At 37.5% G+C, this 18443-nt stretch overlaps 1 protein-coding gene across 5 annotated transcripts in view; it reads right to left on the bottom strand.

Annotated features, from left to right (window-relative positions):
* The window catches only part of LOC127848476 (carnosine synthase 1-like), a 33552-nt gene extending 15339 nt beyond the window's left edge, over nucleotides 1-18213 (bottom strand). Inside the window, exons 1-3 of one of the 5 annotated variants that reach the window (XM_052380957.1) lie at nucleotides 17997-18213; nucleotides 1039-1248; nucleotides 378-564 (exon numbers count right to left, since the gene is read on the bottom strand). In XM_052380957.1, coding sequence (XP_052236917.1) covers nucleotides 378-564; nucleotides 1039-1191 — 340 coding nt within the window. In that variant the 5' untranslated portion in view covers nucleotides 1192-1248; nucleotides 17997-18213. Of the gene's footprint in view, nucleotides 1-377; nucleotides 565-1038; nucleotides 1249-3483; nucleotides 3824-4977; nucleotides 5213-17996 lie in introns of those variants that run through there. The other 4 variants (XM_052380958.1, XM_052380959.1, XM_052380955.1 and 1 more) reach the window with 4 other exon arrangements.
* Nucleotides 18214-18443: the final 230 nt, after the last annotated feature.

Raw genomic sequence — 18443 nt, 5'->3', positions numbered from 1 at the left:
ACCCATACTTACTATAGATTACGATAGCATTTTTCGCCATTAAGGTATTTTTCGTTGAAAGTAAGCTTTTTTTTCTTTACGAAAATCAAGTTTAGGCGGAGCGTGTCGTCCCTGATTAGCCCTGTGGACTTCAGATGCCTATATGGGGCGAAATTTTACGCATATGTAATAAGCCCAATTTTCCCAGAGCGTGGTGTGTAGGTATATGAATTACTTGCTTCAGCATCTCTTAGCAAATAAAGCATAAATGTAACTCACTACTCAGTATAGAAGAATGGAGGAATTTACGGTATATGAATTACCATATATAGAAACTCGCAAAATATATGAAGTCCCAAGGCAGTGTGGATTCATGGATGTTAGACAAGGCGTGTTACCTTCAAGGCATATCGACGTAGTTTTCCCAGCGTTATGTAACACAGCCACCACCGCCTTCTCGCTGGGGGCATCTTTGGCGGCCCGGGGAGCGCGGGTGCGATCCACGGTCTCGGGGTACCCGAGCTCAAATAAGTGGTATTGCAGCGCTTGGTACTGGCTCGCGATGTCCGCGTCCTCAGTGGGGATCTGTCAACAGTTTAATTTGAGCCGCGTTCTGAGAAAACTAGGCTTAATGCATGTGAGTAAAGTGTCATCCCAGATTAGCATGTTCAGTCCGCATAGGCTAATCAGAGACGACACTTTCCGCTTTTATGGTACTTTTAGTTTTTAGGAAGTCCCTCTTTACCGAAAAGGTAGTTTATGCAGAAAGTGTTGTCCCTGATTAGCCTGTGCGGATTAATCTGGGACGACACTTTACGCAAATGCATTATGCCCAGTTTTCTCAGAACACGACTCAATTTCAAGGTAAGAAAACGACATGGTGTATTTCCATTTTGTTCAACAGTGTGTATTGCCATTAAACAGTTTTACTACGGTCATAACATAATACTTACAATTCGCCCTTACCTCCTCCAAATATCTACCCCCACCCCTCAAAAGTCAGCTAGTACAAAAATACATGCAACAACAAAAAACAAACATAAACTCTGAGCTTCCTACCACCTTACTCCACGCTGACGCAGGTCCCAGATTTGCCTCCTGCTGCCATCCCACGTGTGTACTCGTCTTCGTCGTAATATTAACATCTTTCAAGCGGTCTTGTAGGTCGCCATCGGGGTCACTTCCGGTCTTCTCACTCTCTATGATATCCATTCCTATATACGCTTGTTACCGATTCGTGTAGACTGAGCTTCAGCTGAGGGTTTTACTCTGAAATTAAACCGGTCGTGATGAACAAATGGGAAATTATTAGAAAAAGATTTTTACGTGTTTAATGAAGAAAGTAACACAAATGTGATTTATAGAGTTTCGGCTTTTTTTTTAAATTTAATTTCACCTTGTGACCTTATATTTAAGCTTACGTAATCCAGCTTCGAACTCGGCTGAACTCGGCGTGGAAAAAATATCTTCTGTTTAAGTAACACGAAGATTGGAAAATACGGAAACTGTTGCCGACTCAAGACGCAAGATTCATGACAGACCCTATGCGATCAGAAAAGCTCACCTACAAATAAATCTACCGCGCTGAATAAGGACAAACCGTATGCAGGTAAGATCAGTGATTTTTTTTGCCAGAAATTACAGCCGATATTCGGCTGCTTCCCAATTGCAAAAAATGACGTTTTTTCCCAAAAATTTGATCAAAATTTCCCCAAAAAGACAAAATTTTCCCAATAAAGCCAATAAGATTACAATATAATTAAGCAATAATTTCGAACGAGTGCCGACCGAGTTGCTGAGTCGTCGCCGAACAACAACTGACTAACGTATTTTTCGCGAATTTAGCCGAATACGATTTAACGTTGCTATCCACATCTCTCTCTATATTGCGGAGGATACCGACGATAGTCGATGTATCCCGATTGTAAACGCCTGTTTTTACACACGCCCAAGATGGCGGCAGGCAGACGAGAAATTTGCGATGCGCGTCGAAAATGATAAATAACATTCAAATTAACAACGGATATCATATGGTTATTACGGAATAATTTAATGCGTGTGTCAATTAACGCAAAATATAACGTTTGAGATAAAAACAACAAATATTTATTACAAATCTTCACAGTGAATGTGCATCACGGAAATCAGTGTTGGGAAATTGGAGTTAGTCTACCGTTACTCAAAAAGTTAATGCATTTAAGATGAGTATCGTTCGAAAATGGAAAGAGACAAACATGATATGATTTATATGTTAGAGGATCTGTGTAAAATCAGATTCATATGCATATTCTGCTTTATTATGTTTGTCACGCTTTACAGTTTACTGAAATAGCATTGAAGTGTAAGATGTTGAAAGGTAAAGAAATGAAATAAATTATTTTAACTCCATATAATACATCATTAACATAGCAAGACCACTAAATCGTTTTTTTTTATAAATATGTGTTAATGTTTTCACCATATCATATTTAATTTAAAAGAAAACTGAATTAAATTCTTACTGTTAAAGAGGTTATGATTAAATGATATATTTAAGAATCTATATAGATTATTGCAAGTTCAATATGAATGTGGAAGGATATTAACTTAACATTGTCTTCATTGCAAGAACACATTAAATTAGTACTTTATAATATAAAAATGCTGTCAAACATACTTTAATAATTTTAATTCTGTTCTTATAATCTTATTTATAATGTTTCCCAATTTCATGGTTTATCGCGCTATTTTTCCCAATTTCATGGTTTATCGCGCTAATTTTCCCAATCCAAAAGGCACAGGCTGTAAGAAAAAAAATCAAAAAAAAATCACTGAAGATGTACCGCGACATTTGCGCTTTTAAAATATCTTCATGCATTTTTACGCCAAACATGTGCAATATTGCGACCCTATTATTATTCCTGATAGATTAGGGTTCATCAACATGTTTATAACAAGTGAGACAAAAGTAATAAAGCTTTCACATGAGGTACCATGGCAATTGTTTTTAGCATGTAGTGTTCACAAGGTTTCAAAATATTAGAAGTACAATAAGCGACAAGAAAACTGCCAAAACAAATAGTAGACATGTTTTTAAACAAAGCACACTAAATGTGAACTCAGACCAAATATTACAACTTTTTTTTTTACAGATTGAACTAAGTTTCAAACTCAGCAGAAACATCAGTGTTACAAATGTTCTAAAAATGTTAAATGAAAGTTCAGCAATACAAGTTCTCAATGTTTTCGAATTAAATATTAACTGATGTATGACGACGCACACAGACAAACGAAGCACGGCGGACAAAACGTTAACACAAAAGCTCAACATGAGCACGTTATGCTATCGTGAGCTAAAGGAAAAAACAAACATCATTATCGTTTGTGCCGAAATGACAGCTAGAAATCTTACGTCTTGTTGAAATTGATTTCAATTAAGGTGACGCCTATAATAACCTTAAGTGACCGAAATTTGACATCTCAAATAAAATAAAATGACCCGCGGCAGCTTGTTAATGCTAGTACCTTATCTTTAATCCAGGTCGACAGAAAGTCAAAGTCTCTTTGCATATCAACTACCAAGCCACTGTTTACATTTAACACTATCGGTAAAATATTCTATGCATCGCTTGTCGACAAGCGGTTGATTACATTCCAACTCTAAAAAATTATAACGCTTAGACCACTCGGTCATCCATGCTCATTCAATGCATGATGTATTTTATACTTTATAGATTAAGCAATCCTCACAGTGTCACAAAATATAACGTTGCATATACTGGATATTTTAGAGCATGGTAAATGTTCAGTATTACTGTTTTCTCACAAAAATCATAACTTCAAAAGAAAGTTTGCGAATCTGAAGCATTTATTATTAATTTTTCAATTTGCCAAAACGTGAAAAGGCCCCTTTAAGTGTAGACTCTGCAAAAACCGCTGATTAAGCTAAAACATGAGGTTGAACAATTGTTTACATAGATGTGTGACATTACTGATTTCGCTATTTAAATGTAACATCTGCCATATATATTTTAGGCCCGGTGTTAATTTGTTTAGGCAAAGTTTACGGAAAAGAACATTTTCACGTTGATCCGTCTCGTATGCATAGAAACAGATACCCTTCAACAGGATCTAAACAAGACAAAATTTTCCATCTTATTGCTTCTAAAATTGAACATGACACAAGTTATTTTTATTTAATTAAAAATATACGAGAACGAACACATGTTATGGGCCGAGTTACGCGTACATTAACGTCCACCGCCCTGCAGCTAGCAGATTCGGATATAGTACGAGCCGAGTCATGCAAAAATAGATCTTAAACAATATACCGCAATCGCGCAGTTTTGTCGCGCTGTCCGCTACATAAAACAGTTCCGCAATATTTCGGGATCTTATTAGCGAACATGGTAGCTCCTTACCAGACTGCGTATATGGTATAAGACTAATTTACGCATGACGCGGTTCGTTAAGTATACATCATACTAACAGAATATTATATAATAATATTTAAATAAAAAGAAAGGAAATAAAGCAGGAAGTAATGTTTATTTAAAACAGTGGTATCGTGTAAGCAGGTTCATCGATGTGGTTATCGATCTGATTCAACGAACATAAGGCCGCATTCTTGGAAAACTGGGCCTAATGCATGTGCGTAAGGTTTAGTCCAAGATGTTTTTCCGCATCATCATAAAGCCCTGTTTTCCAGGAACAAATCATCGATGACGTCGCATACTTTTAATTAGCCAATGGAAAATACCAGCGGCATTCGCGTCAACCGAAATACGTATCAATTGACTTGCATGACCCGCATAAAAAGGTCTAAATCGTTGTTACATTTTAGCCTGTTCAAACACAAAGAAATAGTGCTCATTTGGAATACAATCTTTATGTTAAACGTATAATATTTTGGCAGTGAACCGCCATCTATATTTGTCTTTCAAACGGAATTTCAATAATTTAAACCACCAATACTATAAGAATTTTTTTATTATAGACAAATAAAGTCAAGATACGCACGTCACAGGCTAATTTCCAATACGTATAATATTCCATCGAAGTCACTATAAACACTTGTGACTTAGGCCTGTTGCATGTACAAAACAGGAACAATGCTGAAAAGATTGAATCTCAAATAATTATATTGTCCATTGACCGCATTGTACTACATGTTGACATGTTTTTGGTGTAAATTATTTGACGGTGTAGGTTTTAAATGTATATTTTCCGATATGATCCGGTTCCGTTTCTTGTATAAACCGGTCAAAATCGTGATACCTCGGCTATCTAGGCAGATTTAAGCAATAAATCGTCTGCTGATCAAGAGTGGGCCGGTAACGTACTAATGTTTGTGATATTATCAGTTTTGGTTCAGGTTACTTGCTTATTTTTCGTACGATTTAGTTTTCTTGTCTGGTTTTAAAAGCCATTTAGTGACACACGCATACTATACGATATTATGTTTAAAAAACGTAAATCAAGAAACAGTGAATTGTTGCGAAAGTGTAAAACTGTAAAACAAAGTTCTGTTTTAGTAGGCTAATCAGGGACGACACTTTCCCCGTTTATGGTATTTTTAGTTTCAAGAAAGTCCCTCCTTACCGAAAGTCAAGTTTAGACGGAAAGTGTCGTCCCTGATTAGCCTGTGCGGACTGCACAGGCTAATCTGGGACTACAATGTACGCACATGCATTAAGCCCAGTTTTCTCAGAACGCGGCTCATATAATTATATATGCTATAACGATATCAAATTGAATAAGAAGATTTGTTCTAGTTGCGTCCAACGTACGTATCTTACGTTTGTCGATACAAATATAGACTAATTAGCTATTGGTCAGAACAACATCTTCACGTTGATCGTGTGGTCACCTGCCAAATTACCTATTAGGCATCACGTATGTTGCCGGTGGGTTTCCGTGCGGTTCTATCGTGGAGGATAAACTCGTTTGGCTGTAATATATTTATTAATGGTAATAAATATCATTAATATACAACAAAGAGATGTATACTCTTTGAATGTAAAGAATCGAATCTATATAAATATAGCATATAAATATAGCAATACACAAATACAAGTAATGCATGATCCGACGGTGATCCTTAAAATACAAACAATACTAACAATACACACAATACAAAATACAATTTAACAACGAAACATTGTGAAAATACTAAAACATAGTTATCTGTAATATATTTATTAATGGTAATAAATATCATTAATATACAACAAAGAGATGTATACTCTTTGAATGTAAAGAATCGAATGACTTTAGCAATCATACGATTCACGAGATCGACATTAAACATATCAGTGCACGGGAAAAGGGATTAGTGATCTGAGTATTAGACAAATTATAAACGTGCAACTGTATGGATTAGATGAGCTGAACCTATCTAACCTAGAGCAAAACGACCTTAACGAATAAATCGAATACTAGTAAACAACTAATCAACGAGTACAATAAGTATTAAAATAACTACCGTTATGAACTCATAGACAAGTCGTGATTTTCATTTAAAGTAAACGATATTTAGAAATTGGTACAACAATAAAACAACACAACACAATATAGTTTTAAATTTAATATTAAATACGATCTGTAACATATTACCGTCCTCCGATTTTGATGTCGTCCTCGACATATGCTTCAATTAAATTCAAAACAAAACTCACGCAATTATCAGTAATACATTATGAACGCGTGAAATCGTCTAAGGAGGATCTCTAACATTTGGAACGTCGAAAAACGCAACTCCGATCATATTAAAAACAGACAACTGTAGACAATAATGCATATTTAACGTGTAATTATAGCACACACATAATATACACTAGCATACTTAATAATGAATAAAACATCATGAAGATACACCTTGTAATTTATTTAAAATAAATAAATATGTATAACATATTTTCACGATTTAATGGAGATAATAGACTTTACACTAGGTTATCTCCAGTGCGCATCCACGCTGGGGTTTTTGTTGCGCGCTTTGTTTTGCGCGGTAACAACCCTGGTTCTCAAGGCTTCCGCTTGTGTGGTGGAACGTACACCGACTTCGATGGACCATTACACCTCAACGTACTGCGTGCTAACGACTGGTCCGAACGCGATCTATCGGATTCTGCATCTGAAGTTTCGTGCGTGTTTGTCGTCTCTGATTCGGACGTAGACTCCGATTCGGATGTAGACGTTACGTCAAGCGGCAGTTGGCGGATTGGTAATAATTGGTTCCGGTGAACTGTCTTGATGATATTCTTATCACTTTCGTGCTGGATCCGGAACACCGGAATCGACGGGTCAGGTTGGCCGATCACAGTATATGCATGTTCTGCCCATATATCGGCGATTTTGTGAGTTCCTTTTAACCCGTAATTGCGAAGTAAAACTCTGTCGCCCACGTAAATAACAGTTTCACGTACTTTTCTATCATACTGTTGTTTTGCTTTCTTTTCACGTTCTTGCGATACACGGCTGGCTGTTTTGTAAGCATCCCCTAAGTGTTGTTTGAGCTCTTTAACATATGTTGACGGTGCTGAGCCTCCAACACCCTGTCGTTTCAAACCCAGTACTGCATCGATTGCAAGTCGAGGGGCGCGTCCAAACATTAACTCATATGGTGAGTAGCCAGTGCACTCATTCCGAGTCACGTTATACGCATGTACCAGTGCTGGTACTGCAGATTTCCAGTCTGCCTTTTTTTCATTGTCCAGGGTGCGCAACATCTGTAACAGTGTACCGTTGAATCGTTCGCACTGACCATTGCCCTGCGGATGGTAAGCAGTCGTGCGCGTTTTCTTTATATATGTTATCGCACAAAGCGTTCTGATCACGCGCGACATAAAGTTCTGACCGCGATCGCTGTGCAATTTCTCAGGAAACCCGTAATGTACGAAATAGTTGTCGAACAGAGCTTTTGCCGTGGTGCGAGCTGTTTGATTCCTTAATGGAATAGCTTGAGCATATCTCGTAAAATGATCCGTGATTACGAGTATATTCTCATAACCTCCCTTTGATGCTTCCAGTGAAAGAAAGTCTATACACACAAGTTGCATAGGTGCCGTCGAGGTTATATTTACTAGACCCGTGGCAAAAGTAGGGGCAGTTTTACTCCGAATACATCTGTCGCATTCTCGTATCCATTTCGTTATGTCACTTGACATTCCAGGCCAATAAAATCTTTCGCTGAATAGAGATATTGTCCTATCTCGACCCTGATGTCCCATATCATCATGCAATGCTTTAAAAACATGCAATCTGGCCGATTCTGGCAAAACAACCTGTTGTACGGTTTGTTCATGTAATGTTGTTTTACGCATTAGAATCCCGTTATCAATGTATAGATGCTTCAGCACGCGCACATACTTTTTAACTTTCGGCGGAAGTTGACGGACGTTATTCTGATTAGGTCGCCAGTTCAGAACAATAAGCGTCTTGACCTGTGAAATTGTTGGATCAGCATTTTGACCGTTTATCCAGTCTTCGGATTTTAGAACTTCCGGTGGGTTGCAGGCTTCATTTATTTTGGTCTGATCGACAACAGGACTTGAATTCATAGGGGTTGAATGCGTTACCAGGACAGCTTGTACCACGTCCTGATCTAGCCTCGAAAGTGCATCGGCCTCAACATTCAACTTTCCCGACCGGTAGTGTATTTTGAAGTCATAGTTCGCTAGTGCGGCGACCCATCTATGGCCACATGCATATAGTTTGGCTGAGCTTTGCACAAATGTTAGTGGATTATTGTCCGTGTAGACATCAAATGGGATACCATACAGGTAATCATGAAATTTATCGGTGATTGCCCATTTGAGAGCAAGAAACTCCAGCTTACTTGCATGATAATTCTTTTCCGATGTCTTCAGACTGCGACTCGAAAAAGCAACCACTCTGTCCACGCCGTCGTGTTCTTGATACAACACTGCACCAAGACCGTGCGAAGATGCGTCCGTATGCAACTTAAACGGTTTCGAATAGTCGGCATACGCCAGAACTGGGGCTGTTGACAATTTCTGAACAAGAGTGTCGAAAGCAAGCTGTTGTGCCTCACCCCATGTAAACTTCTTCTTCGTAATTGACTGGTTTCTGGATGTGCCGATCAGGAGGTCGTTGAGGGGCCGGGCTATCTGGGAAAAGTTTTTAAGAAACTTTCGATAATAACCGGCGAATCCTAAAAAACTTCGAACCTCTTTGATAGATGTCGGTACTTTCCATTTAAGTATCGCTTCGATCTTACTTGGGTCGGTTTTGATACCGTCTTTTGAGACCAAATGACCTAGATATATCACTTCCGGTTTCATAAATTCACACTTGGAGGCTTTTAGTTTGAGCTTATGGTCTTTTAAACGTTGTAAAACTGCTTTAAGTCTTTGAACAGCCTCTGAAAAATCATGACTGAAAACAATGATGTCATCAAGGTATATGAGGCATTCTTTTAGGTTTAATTCGCCCATACAACGCTCCATTAATCGTTGGAATGTAGCCGGGGCATTGCAGAGGCCGAATGGCATCCGGTTACACTGAAAGAAGCCTAAACTTCCTACTTGGAAAGCGGTTTTTTCTTTGTCTTCTTCCGCCATCTCTACTTGCCAGTACCCCGCCTTCAAGTCAAGTTTAGTGAAGTAACGGGAACCGGAAAGGAGGTGAATGGTGTCGTCAATGCGGGGAATGGCATACGCATCCTTGTGGGTACGGCTATTCAGCTTCCTGTAATCAATGCAGAAGCGTATAGTTCCGTCTTTCTTCCGGACAATGACCACGTTGGATGAGTACGGGCTTGATGATGGCTGAATAGCGCCGATGTCCAACATTTCCTGCACATGCTCACGAACCTCATTTATGAGTCCAGGCGGTACGCGTCTGTAAGGTTCTTTAAATGGTTCGTTATCACTTAGCCGTATTTTGTGGCGAACGAGATCGGTATTACCCAGATCTAACGGCCCTGACGAAAAAACATCCCTCATTTCAAACAACATGGATTTTAGTTGCTCTTGTTGGTTCTAAATGATTAATATCAATTTTCAAACTATCACAGAATCTATCCCTATCTTCCTTGTTTGTTTGTTGTGTTGCACACGTCGCGTTTAATGGTGTCTGTGCGGTATCTGGTGTCCATGAGCGCAGTACCTTTGCAGGTTGCAATTCACAGAGGACGGTTTTAGGAACAATTTTAATGGGTTTGGCTGACAAGTTGAAAATGCGCACCGGAACTCTGGCAGTGTTTCCTCGGCTGTCAAGGCGGACAACACGCGGGCATACACCAATTCGACTTGACGCCTTCTCTGATGGCTCAGTAACAGCGGCCGAATCCTGTGTTGATTTTCGAACGAAACCGGATATTGTCATAGTTTCGTACGGTGGTAGTTCTACAGTGGATCTGTTCGTAGAAACCACCAAGCCTATGTTCGTCGCCAGAGACGTAGCCATTAAAGCTGCTTTCCATTCCTCAGATAAGTTTTCTAATGGCAGTGAGTGAAGGTGTCGTATCACATTGGTACCAATGATAACGGGTACATTGATATTGTACTCCGTATTGGGCACTACCAAAACAGGGACGTCAAAGGTTTCTTCACTTATGTTTGGAACTGATATGGCTGCTTCGATGTATCCCATATACACAAGTTCGGTTCCGTTAGCTCCTGTAATTGACAGCTGTAAATCTTCTAAGCTATAGAGAAATGGCTTTGGGTCCATTTGTTCATAACAGTTTTGACTAATAGTCGTAACCATGGCTCCACTGTCAATCAAAGCCCGTGTTCGTAAGCCATTAATACAAATATCGGATTCGTTGGAACAACCGATAAGCCTATTAAATAAATTGCATTTTCGTGGTTTGGGGTCAGAACTGGAAACGTCGTCTATTCGACCCTCAATGGCGACGTTTGTTAGTTTAAATGTTCCTTTGATGCTGGTTGATTCGTCATCAATGTATCGGGGTTTGCAGTATGATCATTATTTCGGTTATTCTGATAATAATTGGGGCGTCTCCGGTTTCCACCTCTCTGAAACCCTCTCTGTCGGTATTCACCTGTGGTATTTGCAGCTCTATCATTGCCACTCTGCCGACCTGTGTGTCCTTCCTTTCTCAAGTCTTCCAACTTTCGATCGAGACTCTCAATTTTCTTCATTAGCTGTTGCAGTAATTCGTTACTTTGACATGCATCTGTCTCAACAGCAAGCTGACTCACTTTCCCTATCTTATGTTTGGTATCCTTGTCCTTTAATAGCTTCACCTCGAATTCCTCTTCGCGTACCTTATTTCGTAGTTCCTCATATGGGACATTATTTTCGAAGTGAACCCTGGTGGCATTTCTCAATTCTTCGCTCTTGAGGCCTCTCCAAAACCTTTTCTTTAGCATGGACCGCCTCTCTTCGTCATCAATTTTGGTCTTTCTGGTTACTTGAAGGAGCATTTCTTCGAGTCGTAAACCCCACTGTGTAACGGACTCGCCAATTTCCTGTTCTGCACGGAGGAAACGGGATAGTAATGTGTCGGTACTGGCGACATTTCCGAAATTGTCTTCAAGTTCGGTCATGATTTCATCAACCGTTGCATCAGCACGCATATGAAGCATCTTTTTCTTGGCTTGCCCTTTAAGTGCTCTGCGAAGGCCTTGTTTGACAACGTGGTCCGCATATATAACTTTCACACTGTCTACCTCTAATTTGAAATCCTCGAATGACGATTCGCTCCTTGGTACTGGTACCTCTCCTGAAAATGACGAGATGTTCAATTTAATTTCTGTGGCATCTCTCATGCCGTCCTTTTGAATTAGCGTTTTGCCGTAGCGTAAAACGTCAGCATCTGGTAATCTTGGTTCTAATGCTGCTTTTTCTTTTTGAAGAGTTTCGATCTTACGCTGAAGTTGGTCAATCTTCTCTTTACTGCTATGTTCAAGCACAGACGCATTGCCCACTGTCTCATTTCGTTCATTTTTCCAGTAACCGTCCGATGTACGATTCTCTCGCATCTCAAGTTTGCATTCTATCTTCTGCATCCTCTCAGATAATGAGATTTCCATATCTCTTAGCTTCATTTCTTGAGATAATAATCGCTCTTCTCTGCTCTCAAAACTATGTTTCATGTTTCGTTCCTTTTGCTGTAAGTCAAACTCTTTACGTTTCCAATATTCATACATATGCTCTTCTCTTTCCCGATGTTTGCTTTCGCGATCCTCTAGCTCCAGAAGCCGCCGTCGTAACTCTAACTCCCTTTCTGTGCGTTCATTTTCTTCTCTGTAACGGATAATGTGTGCTTGTCGTCCGTATCTGCTGTCTGTTTCCGTCTCCTGTTGTTGTGCAGACTTTTGATGTTCAAACGTCTTGGTTTGCGTTTGTTCGGTGTCACCAACGTACTCATCAACTGTAACGAGGTCACCGACATTTGATCCAAGGCTATTGATTCTTTCCCTACGTGCTTCTTTTAGAAATCTGTCCAAATCTTCAAGATTCTCTCCCTCGTGTAATGGAACATAAGACGAATCACGTTGTTGCCTGGTACTACTCGTAATTAGCTCCTGTGTTCGTAATGGGGACTCACATGCATGGACCGATTCATTCAGGCGAGTACGATTCCTCTCCTGGATATATTGTCTACCGTGTCTTATTTCTATATTTCTCCTCTGCAATCTCTCCTCTCTTTCACTCACATTTCTAAACTGTTCTAAACTCATCGTGCTAGCCTAACCTGTCTACTATATATACTGAATACTTATATCTATGTACTTATGTAGAGGCCTCTTTATACTAATCAACAACTAGCACTACTATCAATAAATACTATTCTTTTAAGGCAACACTATCTCCTTAAAGCACTATATTATCACAGCAACCTCACGATCACCTCACGTTTCGTATGAAGTTGGTTGCAACATGAAAAAATACTTTTTTCAAACATTCAAATGATGCAGTATAATTAATTCACTGCCCTTGCTCGTAATCTACACACATTATCTCCCCTGAATTGCACTTCCGTTTGCCAGCTTTGAGAAACACTGATTTATTTTATTTTCAAACGCACTCAACTTGCTAATTTTCTTTCAATTTATTTGTAATGTGGTCAATTTATTTCAATTTATTTGGAAATTTCCAAGGTTAATTTTACGTGCCGGTATCCTGAATCGAACTCAGTTCTCCCGCGTGATAGTCTAAAACGATATCAACCGCGCTAATTTCGCTACATAATTCATCGAGCGAAATTAACGATTTTATAGTGCGATACGCGCGTCACTCTCGCGTGCAAAATGCGGAAAATCACGACGAATTCCCAATATGTATAATACAAATACAGTGTATTATACACGTAATGCATTACAATGCATGGTTTCATGTACAATTTTGGTATAAGAATATTTGGTAAATATTTCTGTCGATGCTATAACGTCCACAGAAATATGAAATACTTGTTAACAATACTTAAAATCAAACCCGATACTGTGACTATCTGGACAGATGTAAAGGATATAAATCTGAATGATAATTAATTAGGGATAACACAATAATACTAGTCTGTCTAATGGTAGAATTTGAATGTATGCTCTACTGAATTACACCGATTGTACTGATTATTGCGTGCTTAAGTAAAACGGTGTTAATACATCGGTTAGTGAACGAGACAAGTTAGATATTCGTTCTTTTCCAACTTAGCTTAAAATGTAAACAATGAAGCAAGTAAATCAAATACGTCTAAATAAACAGTTTCGCAGTTGCGTCTTAAATTAACACCAAGATAACCCGTGACCAATATGCCAAATTTCGTAAAATTGAAATCGAAGTATACTTTATAATTTCGATGGTCAACTTAGTGATAATTTTTACGCAAAATTGCAAATAATATACAAATTGATGCAAAGAAAAATACACTCACCAAAATCCGTCGGATCAGCAAAGAATAAACAAAACAATATACTTAGTCCTATACACTATGTAATAAGTCCAATTACAGTGTCAATGCACTATCCAGACTGAACGGCGAATCCAATCCTGGTAACGTAGAATGAAGAATCCTGACGTTGACGTACGTACGTAAAAGTTAATGTGTGCACATTTATACCGTGAATGTCCCGGGAACGGTTTCTCCGTGAGCAGACAGACCATAGAACGTTCAGCAAACGCGTGTTGTCACTAAACAATCCAAGTTCAGTCGACTGTCTCTTTGGGAATAACTCTCAAATATGTCTCTTCTATGTCAAATAGCAAAGGCGTAGTTTGGCCAATTTGAGCAAAATGCTGTGCTCGACGATTCAACGTTGAACGATTTACTTCGAACGTTGTTTTCCTGTTTTCCACGACGACTTGTTGGGCGCCAATGCTGCCGGTGGGTTTACGTGCGGTTCTATCGTGGAGGATAAACTCGTTTGGCTGTAATATATTTATTAATGGTAATAGATATCATTAATATACAACAAAGAGATGTATACTCTTTGAATGTAAAGAATCGAATCTATATAAATATAGCAATACACAAATACAAGTAATGCATGATCCGACGGTGATCCTTAAAATACAAACAATACTAACAATACACACAATACAAAATACAATTTAACAACGAAACATTGTGAAAATACTAAAACATAGTTACCTGTAATATATTTATTAATGGTAATAAATATCATTAATATACAACAAAGAGATGTATACTCTTTGAATGTAAAGAATCGAATGACTTTAGCAATCATACGATTCTCGAGATCGACATTAAACATATCAGTGCACGGGAAAAGGGATGAGTGATCTGAGTACTAGACAAATTATAAACGTGCAATTGTATGGAATAGATGAGCTGAACTTATCTAACCTAGAGCAAAACGACCTTAACGAATAAATCGAATACTAGTAAACAACTAATCAACGAGTACAATAAGTATTAAAATAACTACCGTTATGAACTCATAGACAAGTCGTGATTTTCATTTAAAGTAAACGATATTTAGAAATTGGTACAACAATAAAACAACACAACACAATATAGTTTTAAATTTAATATTAAATACGATCTGTAACACGTATATGCCATATATTGTGGTGTCATACGTCGATTGATTGGTGTCAAATCACTGTCTAATTATAAATACAAATATCGTGGACCTGTAATAATGCACAACAGAGGAAGCTTTTTGTCAGGGAGTAAATCTGTCTGGCCGAATTACGAGACGACTCGTATTGGGGCATCGTCCGTATGGTCTTTTTGTCATGCATGTACTTGCAAAATCAAATGAATGAAAAAAGTAAGATTTGGAAGTCCACGGCGTAAGCGTCTTAATATGTATTGCAACAACAATCGCCACAATGGTTTACTCAGATGTAAGACAGTTTTGCATAATGAAATAAATCCCATTTGTCGGAAACTCAAAGATCATACATAACAGCGATCAGAGTGCGAGGTACAGTAAAGAAGATCGAATAGAGCTAAAAACAAAACAAAAGTCGACCCATTCCATAACAAAATGTTACGATATTATAGGGCATCTTTATGAGAAACTTGTTTGTCGTGGAGACCCGATCAAAGGGTAACCATTTATTATACAAAGAGAGTCAAATTTTGTATTAGACAGATTCGGCTAGACTTGAAAGATAGCTTTTATGAGACATTTAGATTTTCCGCCGTATTCATAAATTATATACTTTAAATTGTGTAAATTGAAAATTGGTATAAAATTCAATAACATCGTATTATTACTATTACACTACTATATAGACACAAATACATTTGAAACAACGTTATTAAAGACTTTATTTTGAATTATACCCTTTGTGTCGCCGTCACGAATAACACTACAATACGAAATGAGCCACTATGGCGTGACCCTAGTATTTACTATACTTGAGCACAAACTTCAACTCGTTCTGTATTTATTTATAGATACACGACATCGATAATTATTTTTTAAAGAGAGGTGTGTACAGTTTGACTATGTTGACTTTCAAAATAATAGTCATTGATTCAATAAAGAATACATTTCGTCAATCGAAATAACACTCCTAATACAAAAAGTAAGAGATATCATAAATGTAAAATCATTCGAAATCGGTAAAATGATACAGCTTTTGTGAAGCATTTCCTCCATTATTTGTAAAATACCTGTTTAACTAACAGAGCGTTTATAAACCGCTGATAAATACTTAAGCCAGCGATGCGCACACGCTCTAGTTAAAGGGGCCTTTTCACAGATTTGGGCATGTATTGAAGTTTGTCATTAAATGCTTTATATTGATAAATGTAAAAATTGGATCTAAACAGCTCCAGTAAGAAAACAAGAATACCATTAAAAAAAGATAAAAGTAACCTTCAGCTTGACTCGAACCACAGACCCATGGAGTTCTGGAGTAAAAGTATACCGCTACCACTCGTCTATCCGTGCTCATAAAATGACTGATGTATTTTTTACTTTATATAAGCAATCTTCGTAGTTTCACAAAACATAACGACAACAACAGAACTTTCCAAATTAGTCAATCGTTTCGCGTTGCAACGCTTTATAATATTCAGGTTTTTAAATCGTCAAAAGATGAATATAATGTATATTTTAGAGCATGGTAAATGTTCAGTATTATTGTATCCTAAGAAATATCATAACTAAAACGAAAATTTGCGAATCTGAAGCAACTTTTTTTTTTAATTTTGTCAATTTACCTAAACGTGAAAAGACCCTTTAAGCATTAGATACCACAGTGCTCGGGGATATATCCCAGTGAAAGCAATGCTTTTCATATACCGTCTTTTGTTGTTGTGGTAATTTAAGATTTTCAAATCCATTCAATATTTGTTAGTATGCAAATTATATGACATTTCTAACAATACTCATATCTATTAACATGTCCCTTTAACAGTACAGGTTTTCAATTACAAAACTAGTTGTCCTGAGCTAATTATATATCCAAGAGAAGCGGCCTAATCCGGTTGTAAATCTAGTCACGAAATGAACGAAAATCTTTGTTTATCACTCATTTTAGGATATGTAGTGAGTTTTGTTAAAAAAATACATTTGCCGTGTTTCAAACTAAAGCCCGTTAGTGGCATACCGGACTTTGACATGCGGACATAGATATTGTATTGAACGGTTAATTATATGTTCGTGAATTGTAAAAACTACTGATGGAAAGTCATAAAACAAGTTTTCCTTGTTTAATTTTTTGTATTTATTTCGCTTTTGACCGTCTACTTTTTATACAGTTTTTTTTTAATTAGATATATGAAAAAAACTTCAGAGAATTTTACAAACGTTGTTCTCATTACAGTTAAGTAAATGTATTCGTTTCAAAGTCATCTGAATTTAAATGTTTGGTTAGGATTAATAACAGTAAAGGTTTGTTTATACAGAAGTTTTCGATTTTCCTTTTGTGTACATTAAACTAAATCATATAAAGACGGCAAGGCAGATCTCCGTATAATATTTAAATGCAAATAATCCTGATCATTGTTATCTCCCAAGCAAATGAACATTGACACTCGAGAATGTCATTCAAATGACAGTCAGTTTACAAACTTAAAACTCGCATTACCAAGTAAGTCCGACCATTTTCCGAAAATGTATTAATCAACTGATTTAAAAAAATAAAATAATATATAGTTTTTGTTGATAACGCATGACAAGCAATGATTTCCTTTCAGAGCGTGATGACACTTTAAGCGCTATGCGGTGGTAACCTTTGTTAATTAACTTCCGGTATTCATATGAGCATTTGAAAACTTAGTAAATACGTCTACATGGCAACCAGGAAACAAAATTGACACCACAGGCTTTTTATCGAAAGAGTTGGAATCTGTATCAATCCAGTATTACAGATTATCAATTAACCAAAGTCCTAATCGAAATCAAATAGGATTGTTATATGCAATAATTTATCCAATATATAATCATGATGTTTAAATGCGAATTTTATTCCTTAAGTAACGCGAGAACACCAGATTGCAAGCAAGTAGTAAAAACGGTAATCATTAACCTGTCGAATGAAGTGTAACCGAAATTAAAACTGACTATAAAGTCATCAAGTCATCAACTGAACAATAATATGCCTTCATAGCAATTTACCATGACAATTTTTTGTCTTACTGCTAACTGTTGCCAGGCTTTTGTAGGATTTCCAGTCAGTGTATGCCGCTGAACGCCTGCTGCTGCGAAAGAAGACACGTTTTTAAGAATTTAAGAACATTCCTCCCAATAACAATTTACATGTCCATAATTCTAGAAATGTTATGTTCATAGCGATGATAAATACTTGAATTTTGATCAATCAAAGAATCAAATTTCATCCGGGTGTGTCATGATATCTTCCTAGTTGTTTTTAGTAATAGCTGAACCGATTTTTAACAAAGGGAGGTAAATACCACTAGAAACAGACATGTAGAAATTCTCCCCCGTAGTTTTCATTCAATTGACCGTGTTAAAGCAGCTTGGCACACACTCCTAAAAATGAGAATCTCCACTCTGTCCTCAATAAACACATGTACAATTGGTCTTGGCAAATTAACAGTAAAT

Source organism: Dreissena polymorpha, chromosome 10 (genome assembly GCF_020536995.1).
Source record: "Dreissena polymorpha isolate Duluth1 chromosome 10, UMN_Dpol_1.0, whole genome shotgun sequence".
NCBI lineage: Eukaryota > Metazoa > Mollusca > Bivalvia > Myida > Dreissenidae > Dreissena > Dreissena polymorpha.
The sequence above is the reverse complement of the archived record's forward strand: the minus strand, read 5'-3'. Positions and strand labels throughout refer to the sequence as shown.